The sequence below is a fragment of the Trachinotus anak genome, unplaced genomic scaffold (genome assembly GCF_046630095.1).
Source record: "Trachinotus anak isolate AG129_WGS33_773 ecotype Australia unplaced genomic scaffold, CSIRO_AGI_Tana_v1 ptg000003l, whole genome shotgun sequence".
In the NCBI taxonomy this organism is placed as follows: domain Eukaryota; kingdom Metazoa; phylum Chordata; class Actinopteri; order Carangiformes; family Carangidae; genus Trachinotus; species Trachinotus anak.
Genome location: NW_027273854.1, coordinates 10,604,823 through 10,620,730, shown reverse-complemented (window position 1 = coordinate 10,620,730; position 15,908 = coordinate 10,604,823). Strand labels below are relative to the sequence as shown.

General features: G+C 40.8%; 1 protein-coding gene across 4 annotated transcripts in view; it reads right to left on the bottom strand.

Moving 5' to 3' along the window:
• Nucleotides 1–2,199: 2,199 nt before the first annotated feature.
• Nucleotides 2,200–15,908, bottom strand: part of rnf213a (ring finger protein 213a) — a 32,222-nt gene continuing 18,513 nt past the window's right edge. For all 4 annotated transcript variants that reach the window (XM_071473590.1, XM_071473593.1, XM_071473591.1 and 1 more), the window contains 39 exons: nucleotides 15,770–15,894; nucleotides 14,865–14,981; nucleotides 14,666–14,784; nucleotides 14,445–14,567; nucleotides 14,277–14,338; nucleotides 13,899–14,052; nucleotides 13,665–13,806; nucleotides 13,372–13,563; nucleotides 13,126–13,256; nucleotides 12,885–13,042; nucleotides 12,585–12,791; nucleotides 12,211–12,398; nucleotides 11,954–12,074; nucleotides 11,740–11,840; nucleotides 11,470–11,652; nucleotides 11,093–11,259; nucleotides 10,887–10,989; nucleotides 10,685–10,799; nucleotides 10,379–10,586; nucleotides 10,064–10,251; nucleotides 9,825–9,947; nucleotides 9,605–9,715; nucleotides 9,126–9,368; nucleotides 8,968–9,043; nucleotides 8,840–8,874; nucleotides 8,637–8,737; nucleotides 8,369–8,525; nucleotides 7,964–8,138; nucleotides 7,346–7,440; nucleotides 6,967–7,218; nucleotides 6,090–6,222; nucleotides 5,654–5,737; nucleotides 5,359–5,539; nucleotides 4,928–5,129; nucleotides 4,742–4,819; nucleotides 4,425–4,622; nucleotides 4,088–4,177; nucleotides 3,708–3,886; nucleotides 2,200–2,966 (listed from right to left, as the gene is read on the bottom strand). In XM_071473590.1, coding sequence (XP_071329691.1) covers nucleotides 2,810–2,966; nucleotides 3,708–3,886; nucleotides 4,088–4,177; nucleotides 4,425–4,622; nucleotides 4,742–4,819; nucleotides 4,928–5,129; nucleotides 5,359–5,539; nucleotides 5,654–5,737; nucleotides 6,090–6,222; nucleotides 6,967–7,218; nucleotides 7,346–7,440; nucleotides 7,964–8,138; nucleotides 8,369–8,525; nucleotides 8,637–8,737; nucleotides 8,840–8,874; nucleotides 8,968–9,043; nucleotides 9,126–9,368; nucleotides 9,605–9,715; nucleotides 9,825–9,947; nucleotides 10,064–10,251; nucleotides 10,379–10,586; nucleotides 10,685–10,799; nucleotides 10,887–10,989; nucleotides 11,093–11,259; nucleotides 11,470–11,652; nucleotides 11,740–11,840; nucleotides 11,954–12,074; nucleotides 12,211–12,398; nucleotides 12,585–12,791; nucleotides 12,885–13,042; nucleotides 13,126–13,256; nucleotides 13,372–13,563; nucleotides 13,665–13,806; nucleotides 13,899–14,052; nucleotides 14,277–14,338; nucleotides 14,445–14,567; nucleotides 14,666–14,784; nucleotides 14,865–14,981; nucleotides 15,770–15,894 — 5,574 coding nt within the window. In that variant the 3' untranslated portion in view covers nucleotides 2,200–2,809. The remainder of the gene's footprint in view (nucleotides 2,967–3,707; nucleotides 3,887–4,087; nucleotides 4,178–4,424; nucleotides 4,623–4,741; nucleotides 4,820–4,927; nucleotides 5,130–5,358; nucleotides 5,540–5,653; nucleotides 5,738–6,089; nucleotides 6,223–6,966; nucleotides 7,219–7,345; nucleotides 7,441–7,963; nucleotides 8,139–8,368; nucleotides 8,526–8,636; nucleotides 8,738–8,839; nucleotides 8,875–8,967; nucleotides 9,044–9,125; nucleotides 9,369–9,604; nucleotides 9,716–9,824; nucleotides 9,948–10,063; nucleotides 10,252–10,378; nucleotides 10,587–10,684; nucleotides 10,800–10,886; nucleotides 10,990–11,092; nucleotides 11,260–11,469; nucleotides 11,653–11,739; nucleotides 11,841–11,953; nucleotides 12,075–12,210; nucleotides 12,399–12,584; nucleotides 12,792–12,884; nucleotides 13,043–13,125; nucleotides 13,257–13,371; nucleotides 13,564–13,664; nucleotides 13,807–13,898; nucleotides 14,053–14,276; nucleotides 14,339–14,444; nucleotides 14,568–14,665; nucleotides 14,785–14,864; nucleotides 14,982–15,769; nucleotides 15,895–15,908) is intronic.

The window sequence follows — 15,908 nt, the reverse complement described above, 5'->3', positions numbered from 1 at the left end:
AGTTGCAAAGTTCATAGGGCGTCTCTGAAAGGTAAACAGACATGCAGCCAAAGAGAAATATAAAGAGAAGAGAGCTGATTCAGATTGCTGACCTAGATTTGATATTGATGGATTTATACATGTTATTTCGTGACATCATTATTTACCTTCCCATAACAGTTCACAGAAGAGAGATAGAGCAACAGGAAACACATGGACCAGAAGTGTGGGATTACACATTTTCCTGGCCACATTCAAATCAAGCATGTCTTCAACCGCCAGGCCACCAGGGAAGCTGATTTAGTTTTCAGTATGGTTTAAAACAAAACCAGATCATTTTAAATATGGAGGTTAAATTTCACATACACACTTTAGAACATGTTTGGCATTAGTCTATGTTTTTTAAAAATGGAGAACTCTTACTGAGGTCCAGATTAGAAGGTAGGAGGGCACATAATTGTAACTATTACTGTCCCACAAACTATTTCTTCCTAGAAAGTTTTGTGCATATGTTTATGTTATCTAAAAAAAACACTGAAAGTTGTGAAAGGAAACAGACATGACTGTGAAATCCACCAACATACTGTTGCTGCAAACCAAAAGAGGTTATTTCTGTACATCAGTGTCCAGCTTTGTTAATCATAATACCCCCATGCTCATGACCTGGTCCCAACTGTCCATCACTCATGAATATCATTAAGTGTGAGCCATGATGCACAGTAATTTTGCCCCTAATTCTCCCTCATCAAGAGACAAAGAAAAAACAAACAAACAGTGAGCAGGGAAAATAATTTGGCCTCTTTGTGTCCTTCCCTTTGTGCCACTGGCGTGGTGGCTTTTGAAGCCTACAGAAGTGGAAGTGAAAGTGATTGAACTTGCTCAGTGAGGCTTGTTCTACAGGGCCGAGTTGCGCAAATCACGCCCCATCACCCATTAGTGTGTGTGTGTGTGTGTGTTTGTGTGTGTGTTTATCAACCCCATGTACAGTACTTCCACATTTGGGTTCGCTAATGAGCAGCAAGGACAGAGCATCAGCATCACCTTAGTCTGGCAGAATCTGCTCACGGAAAGCTTCAGTTTCCAGTCTGTCATGTTGAAATGAAATTTATAACTAGGGCAGGAGTTGTTGAGGAGATGCATAGCTTAATGATGATGAGGATGATGATGATGATAATGGGATGTGTTGTGTTATGCCACTGAGATTCAGTCAAACTTTATGGTGTTTGAAGAACATGGTAAAGACTGCAGTCTATGACTTCTCTTGAAAATGGATATCATTTATACTGACTGCAGACTCCCAGGGGGTGGTCGCTGGCATGGTTTACTTTCACAGGCGCATGCTTCCATTTGTCATTGTTATGCTAAACACAGCTTTGGTATAGAGGAAATTGAATTAAGAAGCTGTCCAGCGGCAGTCTTGCGGCTGTCTTGTCCTTATCATTTCCATCAGCCTGATCTGAAACACATTGAGCTCCCACCAGCAGAGGGTCAGAAAGTCACGTAACCTTAGGCAGGCAGCCATTTCCTGAGCACTCCATCATGGACAGCCTCTGTGGGCTTTTGGCAGTGATATAACGTGTAAATATGGAGCAATTTACTCGTGACCTACAGTAGTAACGCTGTTGAAAATCTACTGAGTAACACTCTCTTTACAGTTATACATACGTGGTGTGAATTATAAGAAGGTACCAAGTAAAACAGAGCAAATGCTTTTCTTTAGTTCCAATAAAGAGTATCCAGTGATGTCTGAATTTCTGTAGAGATGGAGTGCTCTTGTATTTTTTCAAATGTCAGTGTCGTGAACAGAAAAACTGAAAAATCTGGGGAAGGAAAACCAAAATGATCAGCATGGACAGATACCACAGAAGTGAGATAATGTTTTTTGTTTGTTTGTAATTTGAGTGATAGCCTTTAGGCCAATGGCAATGTCAACCAAGACCCAATGGAACCTGTGCATGTCTCAGGAAGGGTGAAACTAAGTTTATTACATCAACATTTCATCACTTGTTGCCAAACTCCTGCTGAGCAAAAATGATGACAAGATGATTTTGGACTAAAGGTCCAAATCCAGTTTGTCTACAATGGCAGCTGGGAATATTCACGAGAAATATGCCTATACGGTTGTACCATATAGACAAATTAAATGGTTAGCCAGGAATGGCAGAAATATTTATTTATTATTATCTCATTTTACACTAAACAGAAAAAAAGCACACAAAGTTGAGAGGAATGCTTTATTAAAAGGCTTTTATCCAGCCTTCTGTAAATACGCTGATTATTAAGGAACATATGACACAATTAAACAATGATACAAAAACAGATGGAAATGACAAAAACAGCTGAATTAAGCAAAGTGAAAAGAATAAATGATTGAAGTCAGTTGTTTCACATTTGGTACCTGAGTAGAACTCTGATTTTACTCTGCCTCATCAGGACAGACAAATTCACATTACAAATGCGTAAGGTGCAAGCAAAAAGACTTCAGTACAGAATCACTGTACATGTGGATGCTTAGAAACATAGAAAACAGGAAATAATACAAATAAAGATTAAAAAACAAAAAAAGAAAAGTTTACATCCTTACACAGGTGAGCTGTAAATGTGAACTAGACACATATTCTGTGGCACCATGAAGTTTAATATTAGCGCTCTTACAAAGGCACATCTCTGCATAATGTGTGTCAAGAATACAGAATGCATCATACTTTCATAACATGTCAGTGCTGTCTGTTTTTCATGATTGTAAACTTCATGTGAAGGGCTTAATGATTTCAAATAAACAAGGCAGAAAAAGAAAAAAAAAAACAAAAACAACCCTTTCATCTCATCCTCACTGCCTCTGACCGCGCTCCTGCTTGAAGTTGATGATGAACTTCCAGGCTTCCACATAGTGCGACAGGCAGATCTCATCTGGGAAGAGCTCCTCAACGTCAGGGGGAATGTCCAGGTCTTTGCGCTCCATGTAAGACACCAGTGTGTCTTTCAAGCTTTAAGAGACAAACCATGTGCTTTAAGTCAGTGATGATGCAAATCATAATACATAAGCATACATGCACCTGAGCATACATATTACAGTCTCAATTTTTAAATTCCTCTAAATTATCTCCATAAATTTGAAAACATGTTGATAAAACACCTAGTACGCCAGCTACAGTATATGGTAGGACAGAGGTAAATTTGAAGGAATATTAACACAAAATGCTGAGTTAATGGTCATTTCCTTAATATCACATTATTTACTGAATTTTCTTTGTTCCCAATATTAGTATAAATACTGCCTAATATTAGTATAAAAATCAACTCAACAACCTTTTTTCCTGTGGTTTCACCTAAAACCAACTAACTCCCTTATACAGAGAACCAAATCTGACCAAAGTAAACTTTAAGTTTTCTTGTGTGCCACACACTAAATCCTGCCAAGGGGGCTTTAAGTGGGAATGGAAAAACATCCTCTTTGTTTTTGCTTAAAGCAAAAATGAAACATGTCTGGAGTAATTTCTATCCTCCAAACTTTAATTTGCACAAAAGTATTTTTTACCTCTTTCATTTTAAAAGTGTCTAGCCTGATTAGGAAAAAAAACTTTACTTCTCCTCTCTTTATATCATATTTTCCAAATACGTTTCAGATCTGAGAATAAGTTCAGACTTTAGCTCAAACTGAGGACTTCATGGACCCGTGCAAGGGTTGGTGAATTGCAAATTAATCAATAAATGGTATTTTGTTTTACCCCCAGTCAGGCCTGTAGGTATCAGGTGCGTTGGGCTTTTTAAGGACCAGCACCAGGAACTCGTGCATCTCCAGCAGGAAAGCGTCAGCGCTGTTCTTCGAGAAGAAGCCAGTGAGAAGCCTGTGCTCATCCTCACCCAGAGCCTGTCTGTACTCCTCTGAGACTCCCACAAATGGATCCTGAAGAACACAGGGAATGCATGGAATGGGCCGAAATAAAAAACAAAAACTCTAACAATGCACTGTTATTCATAAGAATTCATTAAGTCATCTACAATAGCAAAATTTAATAACCCCTATTACTGCTACTTCAAATAATGGCGATACAGTACCATTTCCACATCTGTATCTGTATATTGGAAGTGGTCTGTGATGCCTTACCCTCTTGAGCCGCAGCATGTTTTCAGATTTGAGTGAGACCAGCAGCTGCCACAGCGCCACACAATGCTTCAGACAACACATGCTCACGGCCTGTGGGCAAAACCAACTTTTATCTTCGATTTAGTGAACAAAAAAGACCCATTCATTGAAATCCAATATTCAGAGAGTAAAATCATATTATTGTAGCACTAAATAAGATAACAAAAAAGTTGCTCTTAGAGGCATATTTTGGCAAATTGTTTGTATAACAAAATAACAAAACTGTCCAGACTGGTAATTCTGTGGAAGCGAGCGATCGTGCAACAGGATAAATAACAAGTGCCTCAGATAGGCTGACCTTGAGGATATGTGGAGCCATCTGGTTTCCCATACGCAGAACCTCCTCCAGGTAGCAGGACAGCTGCATGTGAGGTTCTCCCCCAGTCATGGCAAGGAAACCAAGGGCCACTTCCAGTGTGGACAAGGCCTCACACACCTCACTGTAGGAGTGCAGCTCGCCCGCCACTGCAAACAAGGTGAGAGTCTGCAGAGGCTCCTATTGGCACACAGACATAGGTTATAGACACTCATGTGGGGATATCTGAGGCAACACATTTGATATGTGATAAATGACTAGCAGTTCCAGCGGGCTGCGTTCTCTACAGCACAACTTACTTGCTTTACTTTTGCCTTTACATCCTTAAGGATAATCTCATAGTTGCGATCGTGTCTGTTCACGAGTGTTGGAATGCCCTGAGGTAAAAGAAAGGGCAGGGACATGAGGAAAATAGTGTCTTTACATTTTTGCCCTCATTTTTGAGTAAAGCCACCATACTTTGCTTCTGCTTTTCATTTCCTTACATTGAGAGTGATGAGAGGTTTGCCCTGCAGGAAACGGGAAACAATCTGCTGCTGGATCTTGGGCAAGTCATACTCATGAAGCGTCTCCCGGCCTCTCTCAATGCTGTACTGAGTGTTGGAGAGAACCAGTGGCATCAGGTCCCTCTCCAGCTCATACCGAATCACGTGCAGGTCAGTCAGATCTGCAGGGCTCACTTTGTAGCTGGGGGGAGGGATAAACAGATCAAACAGTGTCTCTTAATTATGGCAGTACAGCTGCAAACATTTTTTTTCTGTTTTCACCCCTTTCTAGCTATGTAATTAAAAAATGATCTTTCTATCGTTTTAGCAATTTCTCGGTTAAACCAATACACAAATGTACTATGCATTTGGGAAAGAAGTTCACAAACTGTATGTGCAAGTGAGAAAAAATGATGCATGAGCGCCCCCACCTGGTCTCCTCTCCAGTGTGTTTATCCATACAGTAGACCAGGTCATTGTGCAGGGCAATGAGGTAGCTCACAAGTGCTGTAGAGCACAGGCCTGGCCCTTGTCGCCGTGGCAACAGCACCTTGAAGTCACTGTTGAGGTCCAGGTCCTCCTGGCAGAACTCAGCTGGGATCTTAATCTCACCTGAACAACAACATTTTAATCCAAGTTACCATAAGTCACAAGGTTGGACAGGCCAGTGTAACTAGTTTTAGTGTAACTGAATGTGTTGTATGTAGTGTTTGTGCTTATGTTTACCATTGGTTGCCAAAGACACTCTGAGCTGATTCCAGGTCGTCAGGAAGATTTTGATGTGTTTCTCATACCAGGCTCTCAGCGACTCTGCACACATGAAGAATCCGTAAATTTGCTTCGAAATGTGCACAACTAGAGACAAGACTTGTACCACTTTGGACTGACTGACCATGACATATTAAAACACAGTTGTTCACAAGAGTGGCTCACATGTGTGGAAGAGATTGCTCTTTTAAGACTACTCAATCAATATCTCCTTCCAGGTTAGTACAACTCACTCCTTGGCAGGCAGGTCTTTAAACCGTTATGTTGCCAGCTATTTTACTATGACATTTCCAAGAAAGAGGTAATTTTGCATGGAACTGTACATCTCTTGTGTAAGTGAGTCACACAACTGCAAAAGCTGAGAACCACTAGTGCAGACAGTTCATTTCATTACCTGCTTTCTGACTGCGGAGGAATTCAGCAATTGTGCCACAAGTCAGCTCAGTTACGTTTTGAAACTTCTTGACTAGATCCCTCTGGAGTGTGAGGATGTCAGGAAGGTTCTTCACCAGTCGGAGCTCTGCTTCCTAAAAAAGAAAAAAAAAAAAACACATTAGTCAATGAGTGCTCACATAATCACTTGTTAAATGCTTTTCATGAACCAGTAAAGCATGTGAAAGCCAAAAAAGCCACAACTTATTCAAAAATTTGTTATGTAACTGAACCGGTAGTATTTCTGGAAATTGTGGAACCTTCAACACTTCAACACTTTCTGAAGCCTTTATCACCCTAGTGGATAATTTATTTTATTTTTTTTTTTTAAACACAGCTAAGCACAATGTGGGCATTACAGATCTCTATTACTAACCCTAACCCTTCCATAGATGATTTTGGAGATTTTTTTAAGTACTTAAATAATATTACTTCTTTTAGTATGTAATTTTAATACTAAACTTTTAATAAAGCAGATTGATCAATCCTAAAGCCATTATGTCATTAAATTTCTATGTATCCTCTTTAGCATAACAACTTAAAGGCAGAATATTTAAAAGTATGTCTCCATTTTTAAGGCCAATAATGTTTTTGATGAACATACATGTACTGTATTGATATGTTGCAACACTGTGACATTTTTGATTCTGCAGTTAGAATGCATACAGGCAGTTTAGACTAAAGGTAGCTGTCTGAAAGAATAAACACAAGACACTTATTGTAGAATAATATATAGGTCATAATATGCCTATAATCTCAAAAAATGCTAATAGCAGGACACAGGATTCTTTTGCTGCCTTTAAAAAGTGGACTTGCCCATTTGATCACTGTTCTCTTACCTTGTGCAGAAATCTCCAAAGAACAGGTAGGGTGTCTTTGCCATCATTCTGCTCCACAATATGGGTGAGGGTCAGCATAGAAACTTTCTCCCTGCAGCTCCACATGGCAGAAGTATGGATTAGAGAATTTCGGGGAAGTGATGCCAAGAAAAGACGGGGATCCCCAAACATGAGCCTCATGATTGGACTGGCAGAGATGCGAGAGTCAGCCCGGATGAATGTGTTCACTTCCTTTAGCTTTCGATCCAAGTGCTGTGGAGGAGAAGGTGACAGAAGAAAGCATCATATTATATGCAGGTCTGGCAGGCAGAATTCATTTCCTGACTATGTGCTTCACTTGTTCCATTTTAGAACAAATACAAGGCAAAAATCATTTTACCTTCAGCTGGGGTATGATGATGGCATTGCTCACTTCCATCTCCCATCCATTTCTAGCTCCTTTGGTGGAGAGCTGATTGTCATAAGGAACAGGCCCTGAAAAGAGAGACCAGCTGAGTGTACAAGAGGAAGGTATTCCAGTAAATCTAGCATTTGTTACCTATTTTATATCTGTCTTACTACAGTATGTTACCAGTGTAGCTATATTACCATATCCACTTGGACCAGCTAGAAATAACATTGCAAATGACAATCCTGATCTAGAAATCCTCCATTTGTTTACATGAATGACTTAAAATTACATATAACTTCACTTATCACTTCTCGTATCACATATAAATTGTAAAATGGCGCTATATAATTTCTGACCACTAGAGGGCGCACTTTCTCTCTTCACCTCTTTTATCACTGCCCTGCAGGCTACAGTGAACAGAACATAAAATACAGGGCAATGAAGGGAGGCCACTAATTTGCAAGAAAAATAGGTGCATCATATATATGGACACTATTCAGTCTCAGATAACTTTATATTTGGTGTCATTATACCTCACACAGCACATAATAACATAATAGCGTTATTATCATTTTATGATTTTGCAGCTTTAGGTTTGTTCCTTACATTTTTGCTGTTGCTGAGGTTCCAGGAGGCTGCTGATGAGCAGGTGAATGGCGCTGACTGTGTCGTCTGTCCCCTTGCCCAGAGATCTGATAAGATGTTCCATGTCCTTTTGCAGGTGAGCAAGTAGAAATGATCCTAGGTCATGGACTGGAGGCTTGATGATGGCAGAGATAGACTAGGAAAGCAGAAAAACTGGATGACTGACCACACTCCGCCCTCTTTAATGCCAACAGCAGATCACCAATAGTGCTATATTGCTACAGTGATGGGGGTTTGTACTGAGGATACAGATTTGTTTTTTGTTTTTTTTTAATGTCTCCTACAAGTGCACCTTTAAACACCTTAGAAGATATTGGAGGGGGAAACGATCTCCAGTAAAGCTGTACTTTATTTTGTCCAGGCTACCTGTGGGGAGCTGCAGGCACCAAGCAGCATGGCCATGTGAGTTAGCATGCGCACAATGTTGAAGGGAAAGGGGGAAATGCTCTTTGTGTCCAGCATGTCTGGATTGTCCCTGCGACCTGGGTCACCGAGGACGTGGCCTGTCTGAGTACGATCGTCCCTGTCAGACAACAAGGCATAAATCAATACAAACAACAATAAAATATGCAATTATTAACTGTATTCTTTATTATATTTTTCATCCTGAAATGTTAACTTAGAGGTCACATACTGCACTTGAACAACTTCAAATCCTTTCACAGCCAGGTGGTTTTGTCCTCCAATCACAGCACCACAATCCAAACAACGGCTTCTTTCCATGGGCTGGCCACACTAGAGAAAAAGAAACAGGAGGCAAGATAACCCATTACGAATATGAAAAGAATACTATGAAAAAAAGAGACTCACAAATTTATCAGACTGAACATAACATACCTCTCCAATTGTGCAGGGGTGACCATTTGGACAATCTATGGTAAGGGTAAATAAAGAATAGCATCTTCAACTGACATATTTCATAGTACATATATTATAATAGCATAATTACTTTGTTTATTACTTACTGTACCACTGCAACTGTCCCATAGCTTGTCGAGCTACTGCTAACATGTCCTCTGGCATGGTGGGCAAGAAGGCGGCCTGTACCAACAAACAAAAATATTCAATTCCTTTCAAAGAAGGAAAAGTTGGCAACACTGAAAGCAATTTACATTATACATACCTGCATGTTGCCAGGAGTCCTTGCCAGTTGTTGGAGGGGAGCTAAGATCCCCAGGTTCCCACAGAGCAAGATGGCAGCCAGGTGAATGGTTAAGTCCATCAACACACACTGGGTACCAGAAGCCCCTGGACGAGCAGCCAACAGCCCAAGTTGGTTGGTCACAAGAGCCGTGGCAAAGGGCTTCACCTCTGGGCTGCCAAGGAATTTGGAGGTCTGGATGTAGGTCATCAGGGCTTGCAATTGCTGTAGGCACAAAGATGCATTGTTTTTTGTCTTCTTACTCTTAGGTTAACACATTTTATGTTTGTTTAGATTAAATGGTCCACTGCGTGTTCTCTCAATAAACCACACTACAGTTTGCATAGAGGACGACAGAAACAATTTGTTTGTGTTCATTTGCACACAAAAGCACAAATGGGGGTAAAAAATATGATAGATTATATTGGAGCAGCTCACTGGGCCTTAGTATAATGACCTACCTCAGGTTTTGGATGGAAGCTAGCATTGGCCTCTCTGTAGAGAGTGGTGACTTCTCTGTACAGCGCCAACAGAAGATAAATTGTTTTCCACTGTGGTAAGCATCTGCACCCCTGTGAAGCCAAAGCAAAAGGGCAACAAGATACCGTTGTAAACACACACACAAAAGCAGTCTCCTGATCTGATGGTTGAGTTGCCAATAAGAAAGTGATGCAACATTACCTCACAAGTCTCGTCCAGTCTGTCCACTTTGCCCTCCATCATCCCCTTTGCAACAGCATTTCTGATAGTCTTGTAGTCTTCCCCACACACAAGATACTGGTCTATTGGGGTTTCCTCTTCACTCTAGATGAAATGAAAATTGTAGTACAATATTTAATTACTGCTAGCAGTACATTTAGAAAATGACTTTGCTTTCATTTGGACAGTAACACTGAAAATCATAATGTGGATAACTAAACCTTTTGCAGAACTTCTTCAGGGAAGAGCCATCGCATCTGATCCACTTTGAGGAGTTTCAGGACAAAGTCCACTCCCTCTTGGCTGCAGATCTTACGGATCAAATAAACACAATACCAGTTGTTTCCACTGCACTTGCACAAGTTCGCCACACTGGTCAGGAAGGCTGCGATTCCATCTTCCTGGAACTCTGGTTTAAGATTAAGAAAAGAAATAATGACATTGTGGTAAAAATGAATACATTGTGACCAACAAACAAATTACTAATGTGTTGAGACAGTAGTTAAAAACTACTATATTTCATCCCAGTTACACACCATTGCCTCTCAGTTTTTCTACAATGAGGCTGGCAGCCATATCCAGGTCCATACGCACTCTGGCCACCTGCTGTAAGTACTCCACGGTGGCTTTTTCAGCAGACTGACCATGTGATTGCAGGTAGTCAGTCAGAAAGGCGCTTTCATCTCGCAGACAAACCTGCTGATCCGCAATGGACCTGAACTGCAACCTCTCAAACATGGAATCCTACAGACAAGGTAAAAAGTTAACTCACCCAATGAAAACAAGCTATATCACAATGTATCACACTGCAATCCAGGTGTAAATTTTGAATCTCTGTGTACCTCCAGGCAGTTAATGTACAAGCAGTAGAGTTCAGTCTTGTCCGTCTTCTCCAAGATGTTGCTCTGCTCAACTGCCATCAGATGCTGCTCCAGGTAACCTTTAACTTCATCAAAGCTTCAAAAACAGCGCAATTTATTAAAAACTGAGTAACTTCACTAAAAATGTTTAAAGCGTGCATAAGGAGCTACCGCAGCACCTCACCTGTACTTCAGCAGGAGCTTGAGCACTACTGAACGAACCACTGGATTCTTATCCACAGAGTCATCAAACGGAGAGAGTACCTTTGTTAGAATTTGTCGATTAACTGTCAAAAAAAACCAAAAAGGATATTCAGAGCTCACAAAATATGTATTAGCAGATACATGATTGTGTATATACACCTGAGCAGCGATAGAAGACTGTCCTACCTCTGAGAATGGGAACAACATTGGCCTCCACCATGAGAAATGACAGCAAATGAAGTATGACAGCTGAACAGGGGGGAGAGTTGTCCTTGAAGCACACAGTAGACACCAGGTCGATGAAGAAAGCATTGCACTGCTTTCTGAGTTGAGCATACTGTTTGATGAGACCCCTACACAAACAAGAAACACAACACTTTAAGTTTTTTGTTTTTTTTCACACAGCAGGAGGTTACTTAGATCCCATCAAGGAACTGATAACAGCACGCAATATATCAAATTATTTTTGTGTGTGGAAAGAATCACAACATATTTTTGCCTTTTCTGGGGAAAAACTAATTAAATTTTGTTTATTTTGTTGTAAACCACATGCAATAACCAACCTTATGTCATCTGAAGGAACCATGGGGAAGTCGTCCTCAACTGGCTGCATGCAGAGGGGACAGTACATCTGACCAGGGCTCAACCACTGTTTGATGCAGGCCACACAGAAGATGTGCTTACATGGAAGGCAGAGTGGGTCTTGGGGGTCTCCCATACACACTGGGCACAGTGTATGACCAAACCTGAATAAAACAAACAGGTGAAGATGCAGGGTGAAGGCAAAGAACAGAGATTCTGATAAAAGTCCACATAGAAAATAGAATTTTTACTTGAAGATGCGTTGAACAGCTCCATCTTTGCAGGTTTTGAGCAAACCAATGACTGCCTCAAATGCCTGCTGAGTTTTGAGGTCTGAATTTTTTTCCAGTATCTTGATAGGAGAGCAGAGGCAACAAAATGTATGATGGATGGAGGAATTATTGAGGTTGGGCAATTCACTGAATTCATCTCATGAAAATTTTGATTAGTACAAAGAAACCATACCTGGCCAAGTCCTTTTGTATGCTCTAAAACTAAAGGTGTCAGTTTCTCCTCCACCTCCTCGATGCCCAACAACATGTGCTCCACAAATAGAGAGAGTGAAAATATCCGATTCCATCCAGCTCTAAGAACAAAGAAACACAAACAAGTAAACATCCATTCAATACTTCTAGTGGTATCTAAAGATTACCTAAAAACCTCAGCATACACAACTAGAACAACTGGGAAAATCTGCAAAAAGTTTAATACGCTTTACTTACTGGACTCTACGGACAATCAACTTGCTCCTCTCTCCATAACATCTGACACTGTCCTCTGAGCAGATCAGCTCAATGGGAACCTGAAGTTTTTTGACCTGCCTGAGCCAGGCTTGTCTTTGGGCATCGGTGTGCAGGTCTCTAGGCTCCAGGTATTCTACACACGCAAAAGCAGCATACACATCGAGTACCTTGGATACAAGAGGAATATGATCACTACACATAAGAGGCCACTAAAAGGACAACATAAATAATATTAAACACAATTTAATCTTAAAGTCAAAACCATGCATGCCAAATTCAAAAACCTTGGAAAAAGAAAAAAGTGGGAAAAAAAGATATTATTTAAAACAGTAAAATAATCTTGAGAGACTCACCAGTTCTCTCCCATCTCTGGCATGAGGATTGCTCAAGAGGTCCTTGGTCACCTGGGGCTGAATGCACATCATTCTGGAGAGGTTCTGCAGCCGCTTTTTAAACTCATGATAAGCAGCATGGACCCATGGAAGAGATGTCACTGTTTCAGTGTCAATGAGCTGCAATCGTAACTCATTGACACAACAATTCAAGGCACCACACAGGAGCTGGAAAAGCAGATAATGTGCATTACTATAGACCTGCACACACCATCAGACAGGCTTTAAAATTAGGTATTTCAGGTATTACAGAAAAACAACCTTCAGATCTTCCCCACAAGTCACGTTCATTGTCATGGAGATGAAATCCTGAAGGTAGCGGTGAAAAAACTCTGTCTGCATCTCTACATCTGCTTTTTCAATGTATCGTCCCAGGGGTGTCTTCCAAAAGAACTCATCAAACTCTTGTTGAGTGTGGCCTAACAGATAATATTAATTTAATTTAAGAGCAAAAAGACAAAACAACATCACAGTAGTGCTGAGCCTGAAAACAGGCCATTACCTTCATGTTGAAGTGCATGAACCCAGAGTTCCTCCAGGTAGTCCTTGATCCTCCAGCTGAAGGGCATGCTACAGCTCAAGTTTTTGTCTTGGGCAATGTAGTTCTGTACAAGGATTGTTCTTGTTTCAGAGCTGTGCAAAGAGAAGATAGCAAAAAGTTTAAATGTGAAGTCAACAGAATGTTGCATTTTATTAGCTATAGGAATTTGGAATCCTTTATGCAAAGTGCAATACTACCACCACTTACTTGTGGTCTGTTGTTAGGTGAGGGATTTCCAGAAGCTTATCATTGCCAAAGATATCTAACCACAGCCTCTTGACAGATTCACCACAGTTTCTATCTAGCAGGATGTCCAAGTTTTGGTCACGGTCTATGACTGAAACCAGTTGTGCCAAGAGGGGGACAACCACAGCCTGAATGCGCTTCCATAAGGTGTGCCTGCCATGACCCCAAAAAAGTCAACAGTACTGTCCAAACAGTAGCAATATATCTAAATAAGCAAATAAAGAAATGTTGTATTCTGCAGCTGAAGCACTCACCTGAAGGTGCCTCCTTCTTGCAAGGCATCAATGTTTGAGGCCTCCTTAATGACCCAGTTGCTTTTGATGGATGAGAAGGAGCTGCCATCATAAATTGCCAGCAATGAGTGAAGATGCCTTTTCACAGTGTGCAGAAATTCACCTGACAAATGTTAGATGACATGATGAGCAATGTAAATGCAACAAAAAACATTAAAACTTTTTAATGAAAAAAAGTTATTGTTATTACGGTACCTTTTATCTCGTCATTGTCGCTGAGGAGTGTCTGTAGAATCTGAACTCTCCGAGTACTGCGGAAGCCACTTTCCACCTGGTCCCTAAGCATACCCACTGCACTCTGCACACAGCTCCGCAGCAATGCTGTAGTGTCCAGAACCCTATCCCAGTCCTGCATCGGGAGAATACACTGGTCAAAAACTTCTCTAATAAGCTACCCAGAATAAAAGGGAATGTCAGTATTGTAAGAAAATGGTGTGCGACAGGACATGCTTCTTTCTAAAATTGATACACATATGTACAGTGTTATAAATGTAGACTTTCAATTGAAGAAAAAATATATTGTGAATTTGAGGTATTTCCACAATAGCAAATGTTTGAAATTTATGTACTCACATTTTCCTCCAACTCTGGTCCCTCCTGGTCATTCTCTGTGTACATATCATCCACCTCCATAGCTGTGCAAAATGGATGTGTAATTTAATGCCACAAACGGTTTTAATGTGAGGAAATTGTATGTACAGGATATTATTATTTGCTATCAAGTATTCATCAAGCACTTACCCTCAGGCTGACTCATCCTTGTTGCAAACATTTGACTAATTGTCATGTTTTGCAAGACTTTGATGTCTGAAACAATGTCTTTTGACCGTCTGAGGTCATCAATGTGAACTGATTTCCAAGGTCCTGTATATATCGACATGTCTGAGATTATCCTCTATTCTTCAAACAATGTGATAAAAAACATCAAAGATAAAAAAAGTAACAAGTGATATTGGTCTAACCTCCATGAAAACCAACATAGGAAGTCCCTCCTTCCATTCGTGGTAGTCTGGTTATAAAGTAGATGAACACCTTGCTTCCCATGCTCGTTATTTTGTTGATTTCATTTATGGATGAATACCTATAAATGACCAGCAAAAACTCAGTACGGCAAAACCATACATTGGTGCATACCCAACAGAGAGAAAATAATGGACCTACTTTGCAGATGCAATGAGATTGGCACTATGAGAGGCTTCATCAAAATCACACTGGATGATTAGGATCTTGTTGCAGGGTGCAGTGTTACTGCTTCCATTTTCAGCAGTGAGGAAGTTTCTACAAAGAAAAAAAACAAAGATTTGATCTTTACAGATTCTTTCATTATTTACTACTAAATAGGTACTGAGTAGACCAACACATTTGAGACTAAGGCCACGTTCAGACTGCAGGCGAATCTGATTCCTACTCAAATCCGATTTTTAGGGCTGACTGTCCACACTGTTTGCGGCAAGTGTCCAAATCGGATATGGCTCTGTTCAGACTGTGCCACATTATTGACTGATCTGACAGGTTGCTGTAGTAACGGAGCGTCTGACGTCATATAATTGCGACAGCGACAACAACAACAACAAACGTGATGGAGGCAGGTCACCTCAGTATATTGGCCTCATCACTGTCCAGTAGAGGTGCAGAACATCTCAGACGCACTAGACATTTGCAATGCCGCAGGAGGCTGGTAGGATTATACACAACAATGCTTCGTGCTGCACTCACTGCCGGAGTTTCTGTGCAGCGACGAGTGTGGTGCCACCCGAAGAGCTGGGTCTGGTGTCGCGTAGAGTGACGTCACGGACAGTCAAAACCGATTTGAGTGTTTGGAGCTGTTCAGACTGAGATGCATCCGTCCAAATGCGATCTGAAACTACCTCCCGAAGGTAGTTTCGATCTGGTTTCCAAAAATCGGATTTCATGTGATTTGTGACTGTTCAGACTTCAAAAGAGCCATCCAGTTCCAATCTGGATGGGCTAAAAATCTGATTTTGGCTGGCAGTCTGAACGTGGCCTAATAGGCTATAACTGTTATGAAAGTGTGAAATGATATATTCTATAATATATCAACAAACCTGATCTTCTTCAGGAAGGAGTGCTCTGTGTCGAACTGCTGGAGTGAGAGAAGCTCCACACCATGCAACATTTGCTCCAGTGGTTCCAAGTCAGATGCTGTCAAAAGTCTGGAGAATGTTGTCACCTATGGTTTAAAAT